At 50.2% G+C, this 18969-nt stretch overlaps 1 protein-coding gene across 21 annotated transcripts in view; it reads right to left on the bottom strand.

Annotated features, from left to right (window-relative positions):
* Positions 1–1172: 1172 nt before the first annotated feature.
* TRAK1 (trafficking kinesin protein 1) overlaps positions 1173–18969 on the bottom strand; it is a 183427-nt gene continuing 165630 nt past the window's right edge. For 7 of the 21 annotated variants that reach the window (XM_072726559.1, XM_072726557.1, XM_072726560.1 and 4 more), the window contains 3 exons: positions 16653–17006; positions 6935–7037; positions 1173–4034 (listed from right to left, as the gene is read on the bottom strand). In XM_072726559.1, coding sequence (XP_072582660.1) covers positions 3236–4034; positions 6935–7037; positions 16653–17006 — 1256 coding nt within the window. In that variant the 3' untranslated portion in view covers positions 1173–3235. Of the gene's footprint in view, positions 4035–6047; positions 6139–6934; positions 7038–16652; positions 17007–18969 lie in introns of all 21 variants that reach the window. The other 14 variants (XM_072726567.1, XM_072726564.1, XM_072726565.1 and 11 more) reach the window with 4 other exon arrangements.

The following is an 18969-nucleotide window of genomic DNA, read 5'->3' as shown; positions in this document are numbered from 1 at the left end:
GATGGGTCATCTTTCTGCTCCTCAAACACACCAAACACTTTTCCAGCCTTCATACCTTTGCACTGGCTGCTCTCTGCCCACATGGTCTTGTGCCAGATCCCACACAGTTGTCTCAAATGCCACCTCCCCGGAGAGGCCTTCCCTGACTGCTATCCACTCGTCACAACTCTTGAGTATAGTTCTCTGCATGGTCAGGCCATGTTTGGTGCCATCTCTCTCCCAGTAACAGGCTGTATGTATACCCTACAAGAATAGAAGCTACTCAGTTCCCTACTACCTAGAATCTACACCTAGAACAATGCCTGGCACACAGTGGATATCCAAGATAAATTTAATGAATTAACCCTGAGGTATATCACTGTTCACATTCTGTAGGTTAAGAGGCCCCAAACACAGTAAGAGGCTTGCCCAAAGCCACACCATGACCAAATGGTAGCAACTGATTTTAAATCCACCCACTACTATATTTGCCTGCATGATTTCACTGCTTACACATACAGAGGTGGCATAATTAATTTTATCCATTTTCTCTCAATTCTCTGATGACCCTCTGCTGTCCTTGTTTTTTAAAAAAAATTTTAAGGATCTTATTTCAGAGGAGTGGGGAGGAGGGGCACGGGGTGAGGGGAGAGAGAATCCCAAGCAGGTTTTGCACTGAGCACAGAGCCCGACTCAGGGCTCAATCCCACAGCCCTGAGATGACAACCTGAGCTGAAACCAAGAGCCAGATGCTTAGCTGTGCCACCCACGTGCCCTCAAAGATTTAACACAAGTCTATGGAGAGCAATTTGGTAATATCATCACACACATGGAAAGTTACACGCATGCAATGTTTTTTCGTTCTAGTGCTGTGACAGAAGAGGCCAGAAGTAACTCTGTGTGCAGCCGTAGGGTGCTCGTCCATGGGCGCACGAATGTACTCCCCCGGGCACGTCGGCACATGGCGGAACAGTACATGGGCCTGAAAAGTAGGAAAGCTCTTCAGGTTGCAACTGCACAGTTGTCTAAGGGATAGCATTGTGTGAGAAGGGGTGGCTGGAACAGGACGTAGAGTAGATGGCTTTCATTTAATCTTTTCGAAGAGCTGAAGAGCTTTACATCTCACATAAATGAAAAAGACAAAAATGATAAATGAAAATGATAAAAATGAAATACAAGCCAGAATGCCAGTGTGGTTTCCATCGTTTGAACTTCTTTTATTGATAACCATTAGAGAATAAAATTTTATTGTTTTTTGATGCATTACAACACACTTTGTTGGTAGTGGTTGCACAAGGTTGATCATTAACTATACTAAATACTGCAACCTCCGAATTGCTGATTTTTACACTGGTATTTCCTTTGTGGTGACGGGTGGCTCCTCTCTGAATACATAAAGTGGTCCGTTCAGTTTGTGGTTTTCATATTCCTTTGTTACTCTACCTACTGCTTTAAAATACATTCAAATAAAAAGAATTTCCTTGCAGTGAGTGCACACATACAACCACGAGGAGAGCTGAAACACCCTCGTGTTGAGAATAAATAAAATTGTGGGACTGAAGCTTGCTCCTTTGAGACTTTCTCAAAGACCCTTCAGTGGGGGTGTTTACACTCAACTGGACACAGGGGTTGGGGCAGGGGAGGGGAACAGGGGATGGCAACGTGACAATTTCATCTGCATATGATGTCACCCTTCCACAGATGCCTGTACAAAGGACCATGGAACACTGTGATGGGCAGTGCAGCCCTCAGGTTAGAATAAATAAGTTACCTGCTTGGAGTGGCATGCCACAGACACACTGTGACCAGAACTGGAAAGGACAGCGGATGTTTGTGGAAAAGATGGCGTGCACGCACTTGCACACACATACACACACACACACAAAATAAATAAAAGTCCAAAACTTGGTCAGTGACAGCAACAGGACTGGGCTCCCTTGTTCATTTACGGTTCTTCCCACAAGCACCTCTATCTTTTCCTAGGGATAAACAGTGGTACACAGAGACCAAGGCTTGGGGGTGGGGTGGCTGGAGAAAAGATCTTGTTGAGACCACTCTGTCCTGAAACAGGAGGGCTGGATGTGGGGACAGTGACTGTCTGCATGAAGACCACATGGGTGCGAGCACAGGGGCCAGCCTCGGACATCACAGTAAGAACTGGAACCAGCAGAATGCCAAAGCCTTGTTGCTCCCGTGAACCAGGTGGCTATTACATTTGGTGGTGGTTCTTTTTCCTTCTACTGTTGACAAATCCCACCCACACCCTTCGCCCCCCAGCCCCTTTCCTTTTAATCCTATTGCTAAAACTGTCTGGGGTCTGGTCTTAATTTGGTTGTGACCCCAGGCCCCAAAACTCTGCTGCAACCTCATTAGTGACTGGGCATGTTTGAAACTCATTTCAGTGTCCTGGAATCACAGAGAGAACACAGACTGTGACTTTCCGTCTAGTACCATTACTTCCCTGCGTATAAAAAAAAAAAAAAAGGAAAAAAAGAGGACCTCACACGCAACAGACGGGGATGGCTGCACGGCGCAGCGGGAGCGTGAATACATTCTTTCAGGTCAGACGTTTGGCCTGACGACAGAACATCGAAGGATGATTCGGGTCGAAGGCATGGAAAGAAAAAAGTCACACCTCAAAAAAGCAGCGACTCTCCATTGAAGCAAGAGTGGTGGAAGGTCTTGAGGAAGCTGGGCCACCCAGAAGGAAGAGCGGCCCTGGCCTCCTGAAAGCTACATCAGCTGCGTGTGGCCGCGGAGGGGGGCCCCCGGTGCTCTGACCGGCGGGCGAGGTGAAGTGCCCAGCGACGCCGGCTGGCAGAGGCGCTGTGCCCCGGGCCGCGTGCCAGCTCACGATGCACAGCACTGGGAGCCAGCCACAAATTCACTGGTTTCCTATCCATGGGATAAGAACGCACTTGGGAGTTTCAGTGCTTCTCAAAGGAAAGAAGGAGAAAAGGACCTCCCCGGCTGCCCCTGCCCCCAGGCTAGCACAGGCGAAGTCCTGGTGACAGCGGTGACCGTGCTGGGGCGCCTCCCGTGGGACCGGGAGAGGGCAGGTGGACACGAGGTCTCCGAGTCCTATGTACACACTTACAAAGTCTCCGCTCTTCCCCCATTAGGCACGAGGTTGATTTGTCTAGCTCAAGAGGGGAGGGACAGAGGAGGAAAGAGGGAGAGTGCGCAGTGCAGGGGGGAAGAGAGGGAGGCAGGAGTAAGACGGCTCTCCTCCAGGGGAACGGCCCCCCTCCCATCCTCACCGTAAGCTAGTTTGTTTGGGGAGCTTAGCACCCATCAAGATGCCCGAGGTGAGAGTCACAGGGGCCTTCATCTGCATGCTGGACCCCACCATGGTGGGGAAGCTGCGGTTCCTCCGGATGCCACTGTTGAGCTGCAGCCCGCCGATGGTGCTGGTGACAGTGGGGCATCCGAGAGGCAGGCTCTCAGGGACCAGGCCTCCGGGGACGAGGGCCTGGGCCGGGCCCGGGGGCCCGCAGAGGAGTGGTCCCTGATCCTCAGTCAAAGTGGGGACGTGGGCTCGCCCTGAGTTCACCACTTTGGCCACGCCAAACCTCCTGACTTTGTCCACGAGGTTGAGGTTGGAGACAGACACGTCTGTCTGGCTCTCACTGCTCCGGACATTCTTCTTCTCCCTCACCTCCCTCAGGATGGAGCTGGCCGGCTTGGAGGCCAGGAAGTTGTCATAGGGAGGGCTCGTGCACTTGAACTCAAAGGAGGGCGGGGAGGATGTGGGTGTCTGCATAGGTGAGTTGGGGGGGGTGGAGGGGATCACGGCCATCCTCGGAGTGTAGGAGTGCAGGAGGGAGCCCCGGGCAGCCCTGTCCCAGCTCTGAGGATCGTACACGGCCGCAGAGATGCCCCGCTCCTTCAGCAGCCACACCAGCCCCAGAGACGTGCTCATGGTGGTCGTGGACTCCCGGATGTTGGTGAAGGACTCGGCCAGGCTCAGTCTGCGCGGAGTGCACGGGGTGGCCACCGGCGTGGACTTCAAGTGGCTGGCGCTGCCACAAGCTGGAGTTGGAGCCGAGTTAAGGCTGATGAGAAAAGACAAGAGGTCATTCATCCAGAAACGCCCACGAGCCCCAGGAAAAGGTCAGTGGCCAGTCTCCTGCAGGGGTGCAGGGAGGACTCCCCTAGCTCAGGTTCCCCAGATGCCTCCTTCCCTGCCTGCTCCTCCCTCATACCCAAGGCGGCCTGGGGTTCCCTGTGCCAGGGACAGAGTTTAAAGTTAACAAGCTGCACGTGATCCCCAGGGGCCAGGGATAACCTTCCTCCCCAGGTGAGGGAGGTCAGACTCGGGTTAGATGGCCAGTCAATATCACGCTCGGCGGTTAAGGAGAAGACCCAGGATTCGAGCCCAAGTCTGAATGACCCCAAAAATGCTGTGAGGGGCTTGCTTTCCCTACCAAATTTACTCAGATTTCAGGCATTCCTTCCTAATAACTGCTTTTCTGAGGCAAGGGGTTAACCAGGGACTATGGGATCTGAGCTCAGCGCAGGAATGGCCTCCGTGGAACGTCAGGTACAGACAGGGCCCTTAGGTGATGGGGAGGCTGAGGGTGTGTATCACGTCAGTGGAGGAGCCCAGCCTCCTGACTCCCACCATCATGCTCTTTCCTGTGTGCCATGCTATCCCTTAGCCCCTCTCCTGTGCCTGCCAATTCCACCCCAAGGAGGGGGGATGTGGGGTCAGAGGCAGCCATGTCAGGTATTCTCAGGCCTACATCTGTGGAGTGATCTAGAAAAGGCTCATGGGCTATACAGATCCTGTGTCACCAAAGGAAAGCTGTGAGATTCCTTCATCCACTCCTGTCATGTTGGGTGAGGACCTGTGATGTTCCAGAAGCTGGGGTCCAGCAGTAACGGGAGTTACAGCAGGATAATGTAACAGGGGATGTAGGGAGAAAGGCAGTGCTATCTGCTTGAAAACCAGGAAAGGCCCTCTCTTAACAACTGGTACAGGGCTGGGGCGAGGCTGCACAGGCACAGAGGCCCTTCACAGTGGCTGGATGAGCCACCAGGGGCAGAGCAGCACGTCCTCTCCTTGCAGTCTTATGAGACCCGCCGTGGGACCCACGCAAGGACATGGAGGGGCTGCAGGTGCCCCGTGGAGCAGGCCAGCTGGGTGGTTCCCAGGAGCTGTAGGACCCTCTGTCCCCAGCCTGGCCAGGGGAGGACAAAACACTAACTAGGGGAATGGGCAGGAGGGGGCCTCCTGCTGTGGGAGGGATGTTCCCAAGCAAGTGTGAGCTAAGGCATCATTTGGCTCCACACCCAGGTGACCTTGTGGCTGGCTGGTCAGCCCAGGGGGAGAAACCCAGGACAGGCCCGTCTCACACAAGCTCAGGGGTGGGGATGCTGGAGGGTCAGGAGCACTCAGAGAAACACAAGATTAGCAGACACAGCAGATTCCTAAGGTTAAAAAGTGGATTCTTCAACAGGCACACGTGGGATTCTACAAAACCAGTCTACAAGCAAAAGAGGGCAAAAACACACTGGACTTCAAGTCTTGTTTGCAGGGCCATTCTTGGGGAGATCTCTGATTTTGTTTCAAGTGTCATTCTTTCACAGTCAGGCAAAAAGCCTTCTCTTGCTACTGACTGCCAGGCCTTTTCGGTCCCTGACAAGAGATGGGGACAGATGTGCATTCAGAGTCCTCTGGCTTCCAGTGGAAGAGCACCCAGCACCAGCCTCTCCCAAGAGACACCCTACTGCACGGTAAGAACATTGAACTCTTCCAACACAGAGCCACGGGGTGGGGGCGGGGGGCAGGTTCTCCGGTGGCAGGAAGGGAGACAGAGAAGACCAGCCCAAACTTAGAATCCCCTTCTGCTGAGGACTTCCGTTAGGCCTTATTAGTGCTGGCACTCAGCTCCACTGAGCATTTAGAGGGGTTAGGGGTATCCACTGTCAAGGCCCATATTAGCCAGGCACAACCACAGAGACACATCCACGCCTAAGTCCTGGGTTAGTGGCGGCCACACGTGCACACATAGCTCCCTTCCAGGGGGCCCTGCCAGGGCAGGCACCACTGGCGGTGTGCTCACCCCCTGCCTTGCCCGTGGGCTCACTCTCTGCCCTACATCTCCTCTCAGCTCAACAGGGTATAGGGCCGCTTCGTCGTCCTCCTCACATGACCTGCGGAGAATTATTCATAGTTTAAGGTGTTCCCTGGGGCATCTGCTCCTTTGGAGCTGGCCTCCTTGCCTCCCTCCCTTTCTGCTTTACCTTCCATTCACCCCAGCATGTTGCTCAACTGCACAGCCAATGGCTGAGGGGGCTGCTTTGCCATGGGGAGGGAGACAGTTTTCCCTTTCACTGGGAGCCATGGAAGGCCTGCGCTCAAGCCAGGCCGACCACCCTCATGCCACACAAGTCCTCCTGCCAGGTGGTGTCAACCTCCAGCACTTCTGGAAGGCACCAAAGGGAAGTGGACTGTGCAGGGCACAGGGCTCAGTCTTTAAGTGTTATCATGTCAGCCATTCTCATGTGGCCGTGGGGCATGGTTCCTGGGGTCTATTCCAGAGGCACAAGGGATTCCACAGGGCTCAGTAACTCTATTCTGGGAAGGAACATCATGCTCTACTGACAAACTTGAGGGCAAAATGCCAACAAACTTGGCCTTACGACCTGGGGTAGCGTCATCTTCACCTGGAGAAGGCGGCACCTGAGAATCTTCTGTGGCCAATGGAAAAGGCAACTCTAATTACATCCAGCTCTCTCTATCTGTGGTGGATCTCAATCAACAGAGGCCTCAATTCGAGAGTAAAGATGGGACCCCCAGCCAGGTGACGGCAAGTGCTACGAGACGACTGAGCTGGCCAGAGTTGGTTTAGAATGAGCCTCTTTCCTTGACTTTTCTTGATCGTAAGTCCTGCAGGAAGTGCCCCAACCTCATTCCATCCTTACCCACCCCAGGGCTGGGGTCCCTTACCTTGGCGTGACCCGCGTGAGCTCATCTGAAGGATGCAGGATGCGGCATGTGGTGAAGGTGAAGGTGGAGTTGGTCTGTGACATGCACTTCCCAGGGTGGTGTGCTAAATGGGGAGGGGGAGGAACAGAACATATTCCTTGCATCCAAGTAAACCCATGAGAAGAGTCAAATTCCAGCATGGCTCTCGACAGATGTTAGAAGTGATGAGCTACCTTGTTAATGGATCTGGGCCAGGAAGGTGTAAGGCAAACGTTCTGGATCGAAGGTGGCCTTTCAAAAATAACCACACTTTTGAGCACTGCCGTGCAGTGCATTGAATTCCAGCTTCCGACCCAATCCAGACAGGGTTCCCCATCAGCGTGCTTTGGCCAGTAGTGGATCCAGTTTGAGCAGCTAATGAGCCCTTGGGGATAATTGGATTTCCCTCCTAGGGGTCAGAATCGGCTTCTTTCTTGTGGTGCTTCACACGTCTTTGCATTGGCAAACAGGTGCCGAGTTCTGCCAAGGAGACGGGAGAGGCACGGGGTGGGGAGGGGCCTTGCTGCCTGGAAACAGGGCAAGGCCCACATGGCTCCCTTTCCAGATTACACGAAAAGGGGCTTGGGGAAGCTGGTTCCACTACTGTCTATCTGTGGAGGGCAGGGGGGCGGGAAGATGAGGCTTCAGCTGCCTCAGCAACAGAGGGGTAAGACTCTCAGAGCCTGGGACTGTCTTCAGCTCCAGGATCAGGTGTGGTCTGATGCACTCAAACCCGTGCAGTCCCTGTCTCCCAGGCCACTTTCTTGCCATCTCCAGGATGTCTAACTTCTCACAAAAATAAGACAGCAACAAGCTGTACTCAGTTTATTTCCTTTTAAAGCTCTGAAGAGCTGTTAAGGCAGCTGAAGACTATGATTTGGTGCAGAGTAAATCACAGAAGCGTTAGGACCATGCATCAGAAAGCTGGCGAATGGCAGAGTAATGAGTGATAGAGTCTATGGGAGACATCATGATTGTAGAGGTCACCCTCATTCATAACTCAAATGCAAAAAAAAAAAAAAAAAAAAAAGAAGAAGAAAAAAAAGGGGGGGAAACGGGGGGAAGATGCTGCTCTGAATAGCATGCAGGTGAGGTACTGGGACAACCCCCCACCCTGCCCGTCCCACCACCCCTGCAGCAGCTCAGCCCCCAGAGACCTCTTGGGGGGAAACACATTTGGTTCTCAGATGCCATGAGCACTCTGAAGATTCAGAAGGCTGGGAACTAGAATCTTCTGGCTCGTTAAGGCAAGTTTTCTCTTGGATTTGACAAAAAGGAAAACAAAACAGAAGTGATTGGTGCCCCAAACCTACAGATCCACACACAGCTGTGTCTTTAAAAAAACAAAAACAAAAAGCCCCAGAAACCAAATGCAACAAAATATGCTGGAGACAGGTAGGCTGAAGGCAGGCAGGACAAAGTCAGAGCACAAAAATGGTGGCAGTGACTAGAAGACCAATGTAAGACTGCTTTGCCCCAATTATGATGGTCCAACCCATGTCTCTGGGCCCAGGCAGGTGCCTATGGCCCCTGGCGTGGCAGCCAGCACCCCAGCCACCAGAGCAAACTCTCAAGCACAGGGAGCGCCAGGCAGAGCAGGAATGGGGGGGAAAAAAAACCACACATGAAAACAGCCTTTATGAATCTTTTGCATCTCAACCAATAAATGTGATGGCTTAGGAAAGTGAGTAACTGGAAAACTGCTGCAAACAAAATGAAAATGGAATAAGCTATGAAGAAAAAGGCAACCGAACAATCACGATTCTCTGACTGCAATCAGGTCTAGAAACAAAAGCAACAAAAAGCCTGAGAGAAGCATCCCAAATAACAAGCAGGAGGGAGTATTTGGGGGAGAGAAAGGGAAGAAAAATGCAGTAAAGAGAGGTAACTAAGACAAAACAGTGGAAGAGAGAATCTTAAAAAAAAAAAAATAAATCAAAAGCAAGGCTGGATTTAAAATTAGAAGTGTGTCCCCATTTAAACACATGGCCAGAATATCAAATCAAAAGGTCACACACAGGTCCACTCCTCCTCCACCCCATCACATATTGGATCTTCAATTGCAACAGGTAGCGCGAGATGGACACTTTAGAGACACGGTGGCATCAGCAGAAGCGAAACCCATCTGACGAGAATGGGTTCAGGGGATAGGAAAAGGCTGCTAAAATTCAGAAGTCATCATTCCCCAGAAGCAATGGAGAAGAAGATCAACAGGAATCAAAAGTGCCAAGCCAGAGGTTCGGCCCCTCCCCAATACCACTGGGACGCCTGGCCCTCCAGCTCTCCGCGTGTCACCACTGCCCGCCGGGCTGCTGCAGCACTTCCCTTCCTTGGGACACAACACAGAGACAGTGAGTCGCCTGAGGCCCCTTGTACTTGCCTCGGAGCAGCTAGCAGGCTGGTTCCTAAAGCCCTGCCTGCAGGAGTGAGCAGTTTCTCAAAGGGTGCATCCTCCTCCGCAGGGACAGGAGGCTGGGGTGGAGGCTCATTAGTTCCCTGTCCCGACAGCGACAGTGCAAGGATGCCCTGCCTCAGGCGCTGTGCGTCCACCTCCTGCTGCCCCCTGGGAGGGACAGTTTCTTGGATCCACTGCTCCAGCTTCCTACTTCAGACCTTTTCCTTAGTCTGGAATGTGTAGGGGGAGGGCAGGGGGGGCTCACAGTGTTGCGAGGAGAGAGCATTACACGGGTTAGAGTATTCACACTGAAAAGGGCTCCATCAAGCATCCTCTAATCCTTCATTGTTTTTAATTTATAACCTCTTCCACCAGGTTCTGACACCTATACAAGATCCTAATCTATCAAAGAGAACCTATAAACTTAGTTAATCCTCAATCATTCAAGATCGTCTGTGTTGGTGAACCACATACAGGTGGCTAGCCTGCAAATTTTTTTTTTTCCTGGAAACAGGCTGTGTGTGCAGGCACACCCTTTGGCTAGCTGCAGGTGGCAGCATACGAGGGCTTTCTAAGGGCGAGGGTCACCCTGCTCCCTTGCTCTCCGATCTGATCCTGTGGGCCTTCTGCCTAGAATAGGTGCACTTGGTAAATTGTTCTGCTTGGCTGTGCTCCTCTGGGTGCAGGGGGGGAGGGTGGGGGCACAGGGTGCCCAAGACTGACTGCAAACTGGGTACTTGAGATCTTAAAGCTGCAACCAGTGACGGTGGGTGCCCTGACAGGGCACACAGTATCCAGTGAGCTGGGGCTTCCTCCCTGGGTGGCCCTGAGTCTACACTATGGGGTATCTGCAAGCATGCTATGCGGGTCTAGGTCATGGCTGCTCAGTGGAATGTTCAGGCCTCCAGGGAACATGGCCAGGAAAGCCCACTGCTCTCCCCAGGGCCCCTTGCTCTAATTATGAGGAGGGAAAAGGAGCACAGACAAGGCTGGGATGCTCTGGTGGGGACCCAAAGCATCACCTAGACTCTGCCAGTCTCCCATCCACATGATGGGATTTGTAGACACCAACTCATGCATTTTAGTCCATTCAAACCACCTTTCCTTTTCCTATCCACAGGGAAGGGAGACTGGTACTGTGCTGGGAGGAGTAACTTGCCCCTCTGAAGGCCATCATGGCACCCAGCCCTTAAAAGAGCCCTCACATGAGCCGACATAGATGCCAAAAATATATACCTGCATCTAGAGGTTTCTAAGGGGAGTTGCAAAATACACACCTGTACAACAATGCTTTCAAGGGGATTTCTGAGGATGGAGAAACCTAGCATGCCACACACCCAACCTATTTCTATTTATTTTTTTTGCTAACACAAATAATTTCTTAAAAATAAAAATTACAAATGCATCTCCAAATCTTGAAAAAAGAGTACTGTCTTTGGGATGCACTGAATGCTTCCCATGTTCTCTTCCCCCTCCTCATGCCAAGTGGCCAGATCTGTGTAAAATGAACCAAATGCCCCTGACAAATTTCCTTTTCTTAACTTCAACACCTAGTGTGAAGCTGCTGTCACATGATTTGGATCTGCTTTGCAATTTCTATAAACTCATTAGCAACCCCTCCCCCCCACACACACACCTTCACTCTCTCCCCCTCCTGCCCCCTACAGTCCAGTGGCTGCCACCACATCAACAGGGATGCCCACAGGCCCACCTTTTTCTCTGCAAGCAAAACAGAACCCACTGGCCATCTAGTTTATGGGTGTGGCTTGAACTAAGAGCATCTGTACCTTTTCTTGGTGCTTTTTGTTTTGACCTTTTTACTAGTTTCTAATGACTTTGTTACTTTTTTTGTTCAAAGAGTAATCATGTTGTGTGTTTGTGGGGGGTGGGGAGGACAAGGGGGGTCTTTGCCTGTCAGATACTTGTCCATTATAAAAAGGCAAAAGCAATGCTTTTGAATTCTTCCTTAAAGACCAAAATGTCAGAACACAGAAAAATCCTTTAAAAGACTTTTTCTGTCACTTTAAAAAAAAAAGATTATTTATTAATGAGAGACACTCAGAGAGAGGCAGAGACAGGCTGAGAGAGAAGCAGGCTCCCCACATGGAGCTCAATGTGAGAATCCCAGGATCCCGGGATCATGACCTTAGCCAAAGGCAGATGCTCAACCACTGGGCCACCCAGGTGTCCCTCTGTCACTTCTTTATATTACTCTGCCCATGAATTTTTCTGGGGAAAAAAAAGTTCCGTGACGAGTGCATATGGGCAAAGCTCCACAGAGCCTTTGTGTGCCTACGGCTTCACCATTAATATCAATACTGTGTCTGGGCTTCACGCTGCTCTAACAAGTGTTTTCCTCTGGGGGATGAGGAATCAAGAACAGTTTCTGATAAAGTAGCATAATTTTCTCCCTTTAAAAAAAAATAAGGGTGCCTGGGTGACTCAGTCAGTTAAACACCTGCCTTTGGCTCAGGTCATGATCTCGGGGTCCTAGGATCGAGTGCCTGTCTGGCTCCCTGCCCAGTGGGAGTCTGCTTCTCCCTCTCCTTTGGCTCCTCTCCGCCCCAGCTCGTGCTCTAACTCTCTCTCTTGCTTGCGCTCACTCTCCCCGCCAAATAAATAAAATCTTAAAAAAAAAAAAAAAAAGATAAAAGTGTTTTTAAGCCAAACAGTGTTACAGTGTGGTATTTTTTAACCTTTAGTTCCAGGCTTAACATGGACTTGCTAACTCTCTTTCTCTGCCTTTTGAACATTTCTTCAACACAGCCCTCATCTGGTCCTACAGCTTGACAGGGACCTCCGAGCCCCTGATGCAGACACAGACCTGCAGGAACTGGGAGGTTTCTATCATAGACATTTTTGAAACACATAACATCTTTTTCTGGTTTCTGTACAACTTATTTTTGGTTCTTGCAAAATTAAAATAATTAAGTCAATTTTTCCCACTGTGCCAAGCTGTCTACTCCCTGTTTCATCTAAGTAGTATGTAATTTAACAGATGAACAATCTAACAGCATCGTGCAGAAAAGGACAAAAATTCCCACAAGTGGCCACTAAAATATCTTCTGGAGAAAAAGGGATTCTTTAAGAATGTGGTTGAAATGTAAAAGGGGCAAAATGCAAAAGATCCTTTGGATGCTAACAAAGCTGAACCCCTACCTATACCCTGATCTCTTGTCCCTCCTTCTGTGGCAGACGCCCACCGGTGGGAGAGCTGGCCTGGCTAAGCTAAGACCCATTCGTGCTAAGTGCCTTCCACACCAGTTCAGGAGTGTGCTTCCCCACCCGCCTCTAGGCAGTACCACTGGAGAGCTCACTCACTGGTCAACACCCACCCCAGGGCTCCCTCCTACACAGACAAGAGTCAGCCACCTGTGCACACTCCTCAGCGGTCCATGCAGGTGCTCCTAGAGGAGCTTAGGGTCCTCCTATGGGTTTTCAGAGGTGAGGATGCCATCAAAAAAGCATTCCAGGAGAGCAGGCTCATTCAGGAAAATGTAAGCAGGGTGGACTCCAATTGTTGGTTTGTGAGGAGTGAATAACCTCTCTTCATTCATTTTTCTACTTCCAGGTTGCAGCTTTCCTGTTTTGCTCTGGTTTTATAGGTATCCTGATACAAGGGCACAGGGGCTTCCCTTAGCACTGCCGAACACAGGTGGGTGTGAGCAGACCATCTGCCCTGTCCACAAGGACCAAACTCTTATAACTGCTCCAGAACAAAGGCTGGGTTGGAAAGTCTTCCCACCAGAGTGGGAATGTATTGTCAGCTCTCTCTGCGGAGACAAAAGGGAACCTTCCAGGGTGCCTGGGTGGCTCAGCGGTTGAGCATCTGCCTTCAGCTCAGATCATGATCGCAGGGTCCTGGGATCAAGTCCTGCATTAGGCTCCTCACAGGGAGCCTGCTTCTTCTCTCTCTGCCTATGTCTCTGCCTCTCTCTGTGTCTCTCATGAATAAATAACATCTTAAAAAAAAAAAAAAAAAAAAAAGGAACCTTCCTACACCTGAGGATCTGTGAATTGAAGGGAATTTTCCTTTCCTTCCAGACCTGTCAGGCCCCCATGTCTAATCTCCCTCAGGACCCACCTGGGACCTGGGACAGAAAGGATAGCACTGGGCTATGGGGCTCTGCTCAAACCTGCTCCTGGCCTGCATAGGCACTGAGGTAATACGCAGCTGGCCCAACTGCCCCTCTGGCTCCTTTCCCCTATGTGCTCTTCCTTCTCTGGCCTTGCTCAGCAGCCACCACTGAAGAGAACCTGGACCTAAGCATCAAGTAAGGAAGCTTCAAAGGAGCTAATTCCTGGCCTTTGCCTGGGGTGCTGGGGGAGTAGGGGGAGGGGAATGGTTCCACATGCTGTAGCTTCAGGGGATTTTTCAAGGACTGTTTGACCAAATGTGATTTTTGCTTTCAGCACTCATTTTTGCACCTCAGCCCCAATGATGACATTGCAGGGCCACTGCCAGACAGGCACCGTGACTGGACCTGCTTCAGGTCCCCCCACCCGAGTGGCCTTCATGTGTATGAGTATGAAAATAAACTGACCTTCACTTTCTTCTATGTTGCTCTAATCCTATTTCTTTCTCCCCTTTAAGGATCACATGGCATCCCAAAAAATTCAGCTAAACTGTCCAACCATCTCCCAACTTAACTGCATGACTTTAAAACTCTGATCTTAATCCTATCCTGCATGCTGACTCTTTCCTACACATAAATACTTAAAATGCAGAACATGGACAGTACAATAACTCATTCTGATACACTGCACTTTCTATATGAGTTAATACATAAAACATCACTGAAAAAGTAAAACTATAATCTAAAAATTGTTTTAAACAATCCATTTTAATCATCTAAATTATTTACAAATATAAAAACAAGGAATCATGCTTTTTAAGACAGGGGATTATAAAAATCAGCAAAGAGTGATACAATACATTAAAATGTATTAATAAATTTTTTTCAGTACCCAGAACTCTTTCACCATGAGCTAACAGGTGCTAGATAACAGGTCTCCCCAGTTTCCTTCCAAAGTATCAGTTGTAAGAAAAAAAGGCTAAACCTCTGCCTTCAGAGTTTGTCCTTACTCAGTATTTCCAGGTGGTAGCCCCCAGAACTGTGCTGTCCGGCAACAGAAAAGCCTAAGCATCAAGGGTGAACCAAGGCAGGGACCAGACTAGCCTGAGTATAAATCTCAAGACAGACAATGCCCCAGTCCTTCCTGCTGAAGCTCATCTATTTACCTGTGGCTTCACGACTGTGTATATAATGCCACTTGGAGCCTCTGGGGTGATTTACTTTGAGTGACATGTTTCTTACCTTCTAGTCATCAAAAGGGTCCTGTTACTCCCAATAGGGCAAAAAGAGCCAAATCACTGTTGGCACTGATCCCCTCAGCACTGAGCTTTTAACAAGTCTGACCTAGAAGACAAGCCCAAAAGAACTCTGGTCTAAATGATCAGGCCTTGCCTGAGTTACTTTCAGCAATCTATAGAACTCTTTTTGATTGCATACTTCCAACGTGGGATCCCTCTAAGTTTCAACTCTATAGATTTGTATGCCTCTCCTCAAAGTTGCCGGGATGAGTTTGCTGCAGGTTTGAGGAAGGAGGAAAGAAGCAATAAACACATCTTTGTTTATGGTAAGGAAAGTGGTCAGGACTTCTGTCATTCTGGTCCCTTCTCTCCCTCTGACCTCTGAGAGAAGTTCTTAGCTAACTTCATGGTAAGTTTTATTCCTTCTGTACAACTTCTTGAAGACACACCTCATAGTGCTTCTTTAAAGTTCTAGTCTTTACCTTCTGGTCCACCTGCAGGACTGCAGGGAGGGGTCATCACACCTGACATGATTCCTACCCTTTCGGCCACCAAACTCAGCAGACACTGGGTTTCCTGGACCACTGTCTGCCTTCCTGAAGGACAGTGGTGCTGAGAACAAGGGGAAATAACAATACCATGGCTGGTCTCCCTCTTTTCAGTGCAAAGATATTAAATAAGAAACATTTTCATTCCATTGCAAGCTTACTCTGGCAACTTAATTGCTAAAGACTAAATAAATAAACCATAAACTTATGGGCTAAATCAATTCTTTTTACTTGGTGATATCTTTAAAGTTTATGTCAAAGGAAACAGAAACATTGGATTCAAATTAAGTCCCTTGGCCCAGGCACCCGGACCTAGCCTGGGAAGTGCCATCATGTACCTCGGCTCTCTTGCCCTGTACTTCATGGGAGCACTGTGACCTCCATGGATGAAAGTTCTGAATCACAAAGATACAGGTCCTCTCAAATCTAGTAACTCTGGGATGCCCTCAGGATGACGACCATTGGGTGAATTCATCTTTTTCAGAGTCTCTGCCCTGATTTCACAAGAGAGCCTCCTCATCTTCTTACCACTGTAGTGTATGTGTGTGTGGGGGGGGTGGGGGCAGGCAGGAAGTCTGGGGCAAATAGTAATGACATGACCCCCCTGTGGTCCCCGGGCCCTGAGCCCAAAGCATTTCACCCTAGTGATGCCTAGAGTATAATTCTGCAAACTCATGGTCATATCTTTAATGGGGCAGCAGGGGTGGGTAACCAGCTGGAGCTCTTCTCCAGATTTATCTGGGGTCCTGTCTCTGGAAAACCTTACTGACATTCCCCTCGGGTTTGTTGGGTCAAAGAGCTTTGCTAAAACACTTGGGAAAAATCCACTTTGAACACATGTATAAGCTGGAAAGAAGTTCCTTCATTGAAGTTAGAAACGTGAAAAGGCTGATCTATCCCTGTGTTGTCTGGAAATCCTGAACACTTTCCAGCCTTCCTCCTATTTCGATGCTCCTCATAGGTAACAGATTCTCTCACTCACCATCTGAGTGATCCAGCACTCCTGATTTCCCCTTAAAATGCCCAACCCTACTCAGCTCAGTTTGGAAATCACTGCGGGACTCAGGAATCTGCCCCCCACCCCAGACTCGGGGAGACACCCGCAGCAGGAACAGAGGAGCTGATGTACGAGGCAGGCTGGGAGGCAACAATCCACTTCTGTTTAGCAGCCTTTCCTGCTCTCCCATCAGGAGACCCACTGGGCCATCACCTCCAAGACGGGCAGAGAGCTACACCCATTCACTACAAAAAGGAGGCACTGGACTCTTCATTAAAAAAACAAAACTGCACGATGGGAATACTTTCATCATCACCCACACAGACGAGCGGAAGCTACAGACAGAGAGCCACTACGGATGGTACTCGGAACAGAGGTGAGAATGGCCCAGAACTTGGCCTCTGCTAAAGGTGCCAGGTTTACAGGACCTATTGCGGTGCCCTCACCAGACCCCTCCTCCTCCTCCTCCTCCTCCTCCTTCTCGGCCGCTGGCGGCTCTTGCATCTCCTCGGGGAAAGCCTGAGGCCGGCGTGGGTAACTTCTGCTGCCTGAGACAGTCACACGTGCTCGGGACCCCTCACCTGAGGTCTCTGGGTGCTGAACTGGCGTGGAGGTAGCTAGGCCCGGGAGGGAAATGTGGTCACCTGTGTCGTCTTCTTCAAAGTCGTTAAGGCAGTACACTTCGTCCAGGTCAACATCCAGTGTCCGGAAGCCTTTGGTGACCACACCGGGCCGGGGGTCCAGGATGCCCCCGAGGTGGGGCTGAGCCAGCTGCTGCCAGTGGTGAAGGGTGGCGGAGCCTTGCAGGAGAAAGGGCAGGTGGGGGGCAGGTGGGGGATGGGGGGGACAGGGAGAAGAGAGGGTTAGGATGGAAGTCTAAGCCGATGGCTGTCACCACCCTTGGAGTGTGGAAGCTGACCCCTGGCAGGCCCTGAGCCTGGTGGGTGAACTCTGGTGGGGACACTGATGGAGTAGCCCCGGCCCTGGCTACTGTGCCCCTGAGTCATCACAGGGGCTGATGACTCACCACGCCTGGGAGGGACACTAAGTCAAGGAATCAAAAACTCATCTTTTCACAAAGTAAAACTCATGCCATATGGTGTGGCAAATTTGGTGACAAACTTTTTTAGCCGAGTGATGTCAATCCCCAGATCCAACACTCCATCAATCATAGGAACAGAGAGGAAAAATGAGCAAGACAAGTTCAAAACAGGGTGCCTACGTCCTGATTCTGTGCCAAGTGCCTGCTGCTGGGGCCAGGTGAGACGTGAGCAGAGGCAGAGCAAGACAATGTTGTATGCACCCTGGGACACATAACAAGAGAAAAGTAAAAGGAAACTGGAGTAGCACACAGGGGTAAGCCGTAGACATGACCTTTGCCTCCTTTACTTATTAGGGTTTCGGCCTTCTGCCAGCATCCCAAACCCTGCAGGTTTAGAAGGCATGATGCTACCCGGGTGTGATTGGCAAGCACATGAAGTCCACACAGATCTCCTCAGTGACACCAGACCCCGAGACTCAGATGACATTCACGCAAGGTCTGTAATAACACCGGAGAGGTGTCCCTGAGGACCTCGTGGGTATCACGGACACTCACAAAGAGAGGTGTTCCAGGAATGAGTATGCTTAGCAAACCTGGGTTGAGAAGCAGAGGTACTGAGGAGCGTCCAGAGCCTTCAGTATGTTGCATGTCCTGGGATTCTGTACAATCCATTTGCCAGAGCAACTCTTCTTCCCTTTGGGACATTTCTTATACCTCACATGGCCCTAGGTGAGGTGAGCCTAGGTGTCTATCCCCGTTCTACAGGTGAATTACTTAGCCACACAGATGAACACTCTACACTCATGAGTGAGACTCTGAGAGCGATTCTCAGGTGTGGGAAAGAAGGAGCCTTCCGCACAAATGCCTCCCAGTTACCACTGGTTTATGAAGACTGTCCTCTGTAGGGCAGACAAGAACCCTACATGAGCCTAGGTGTCTATCCCCGTTCTACAGGTGAATTACTTAGCCACACAGATGAACACTCTACACTCATGAGTGAGACTCTGAGAGCGATTCTCAGATGTGGGAAAGAAGGAGCCTTCTGCACAAATGCCTCCCAGTTACCACTGGTTTATGAAGACTGTCCTCTGTAGGGCAGACAAGAACCCCTCCAGGGCATGTCAGAAAGGGGGGGCCAGGGGAGCCAGGGATGCCAGGAGCTGGCAGCTCAGGAGTCAACAGAAAAGAGAAGGGAATGGTGGCAGGCGTTGGGGTCAGGGACATGAACTAGATGCAGAGAACCCCCTCAATGGGCGCTCTGGATGCTCTGGTATGCCCAGTGAGCGTGCTATCCTCCAAATACTGTCAGGAAGGAAGTTTCTGGGAAGCAAGCTCAGCCAACGAGTCTTGAAAGGATTTTGGAAGTGGGCAATCTCACATTCACTTTATAGAGAAATGTTGTACACACCGCCAATATATGTTTAGGGAAGTCCCAACATACCCACTTGGAGGTCTGTCCCAGGTTTAAGTGTGCACAAGTACAACGGCAACCTACTTAACCTGAATCTATTGCATATAAGTAGAAAAATATTCTAAATACAAAAGAAACGAGATAATAAGAGGGTAACTATGACAAAAGAGCATCACAAGCCTGTTCTCTCACTAGATGCTAAGATACATCTAGAGCAATAATTCTCATCTAGGGATGGTTTTGCCCCAAACAGGACATTTGATAAACAGATGGAGACTTTTTGGGTTGTCACAACTGTGGGGAAACAGGG

This window comes from Vulpes vulpes, chromosome 11 (genome assembly GCF_048418805.1).
Source record: "Vulpes vulpes isolate BD-2025 chromosome 11, VulVul3, whole genome shotgun sequence".
NCBI lineage: Eukaryota > Metazoa > Chordata > Mammalia > Carnivora > Canidae > Vulpes > Vulpes vulpes.
Note: the sequence above shows the minus strand (reverse complement) of the source record. Positions and strands in the feature narration are given on the sequence as shown.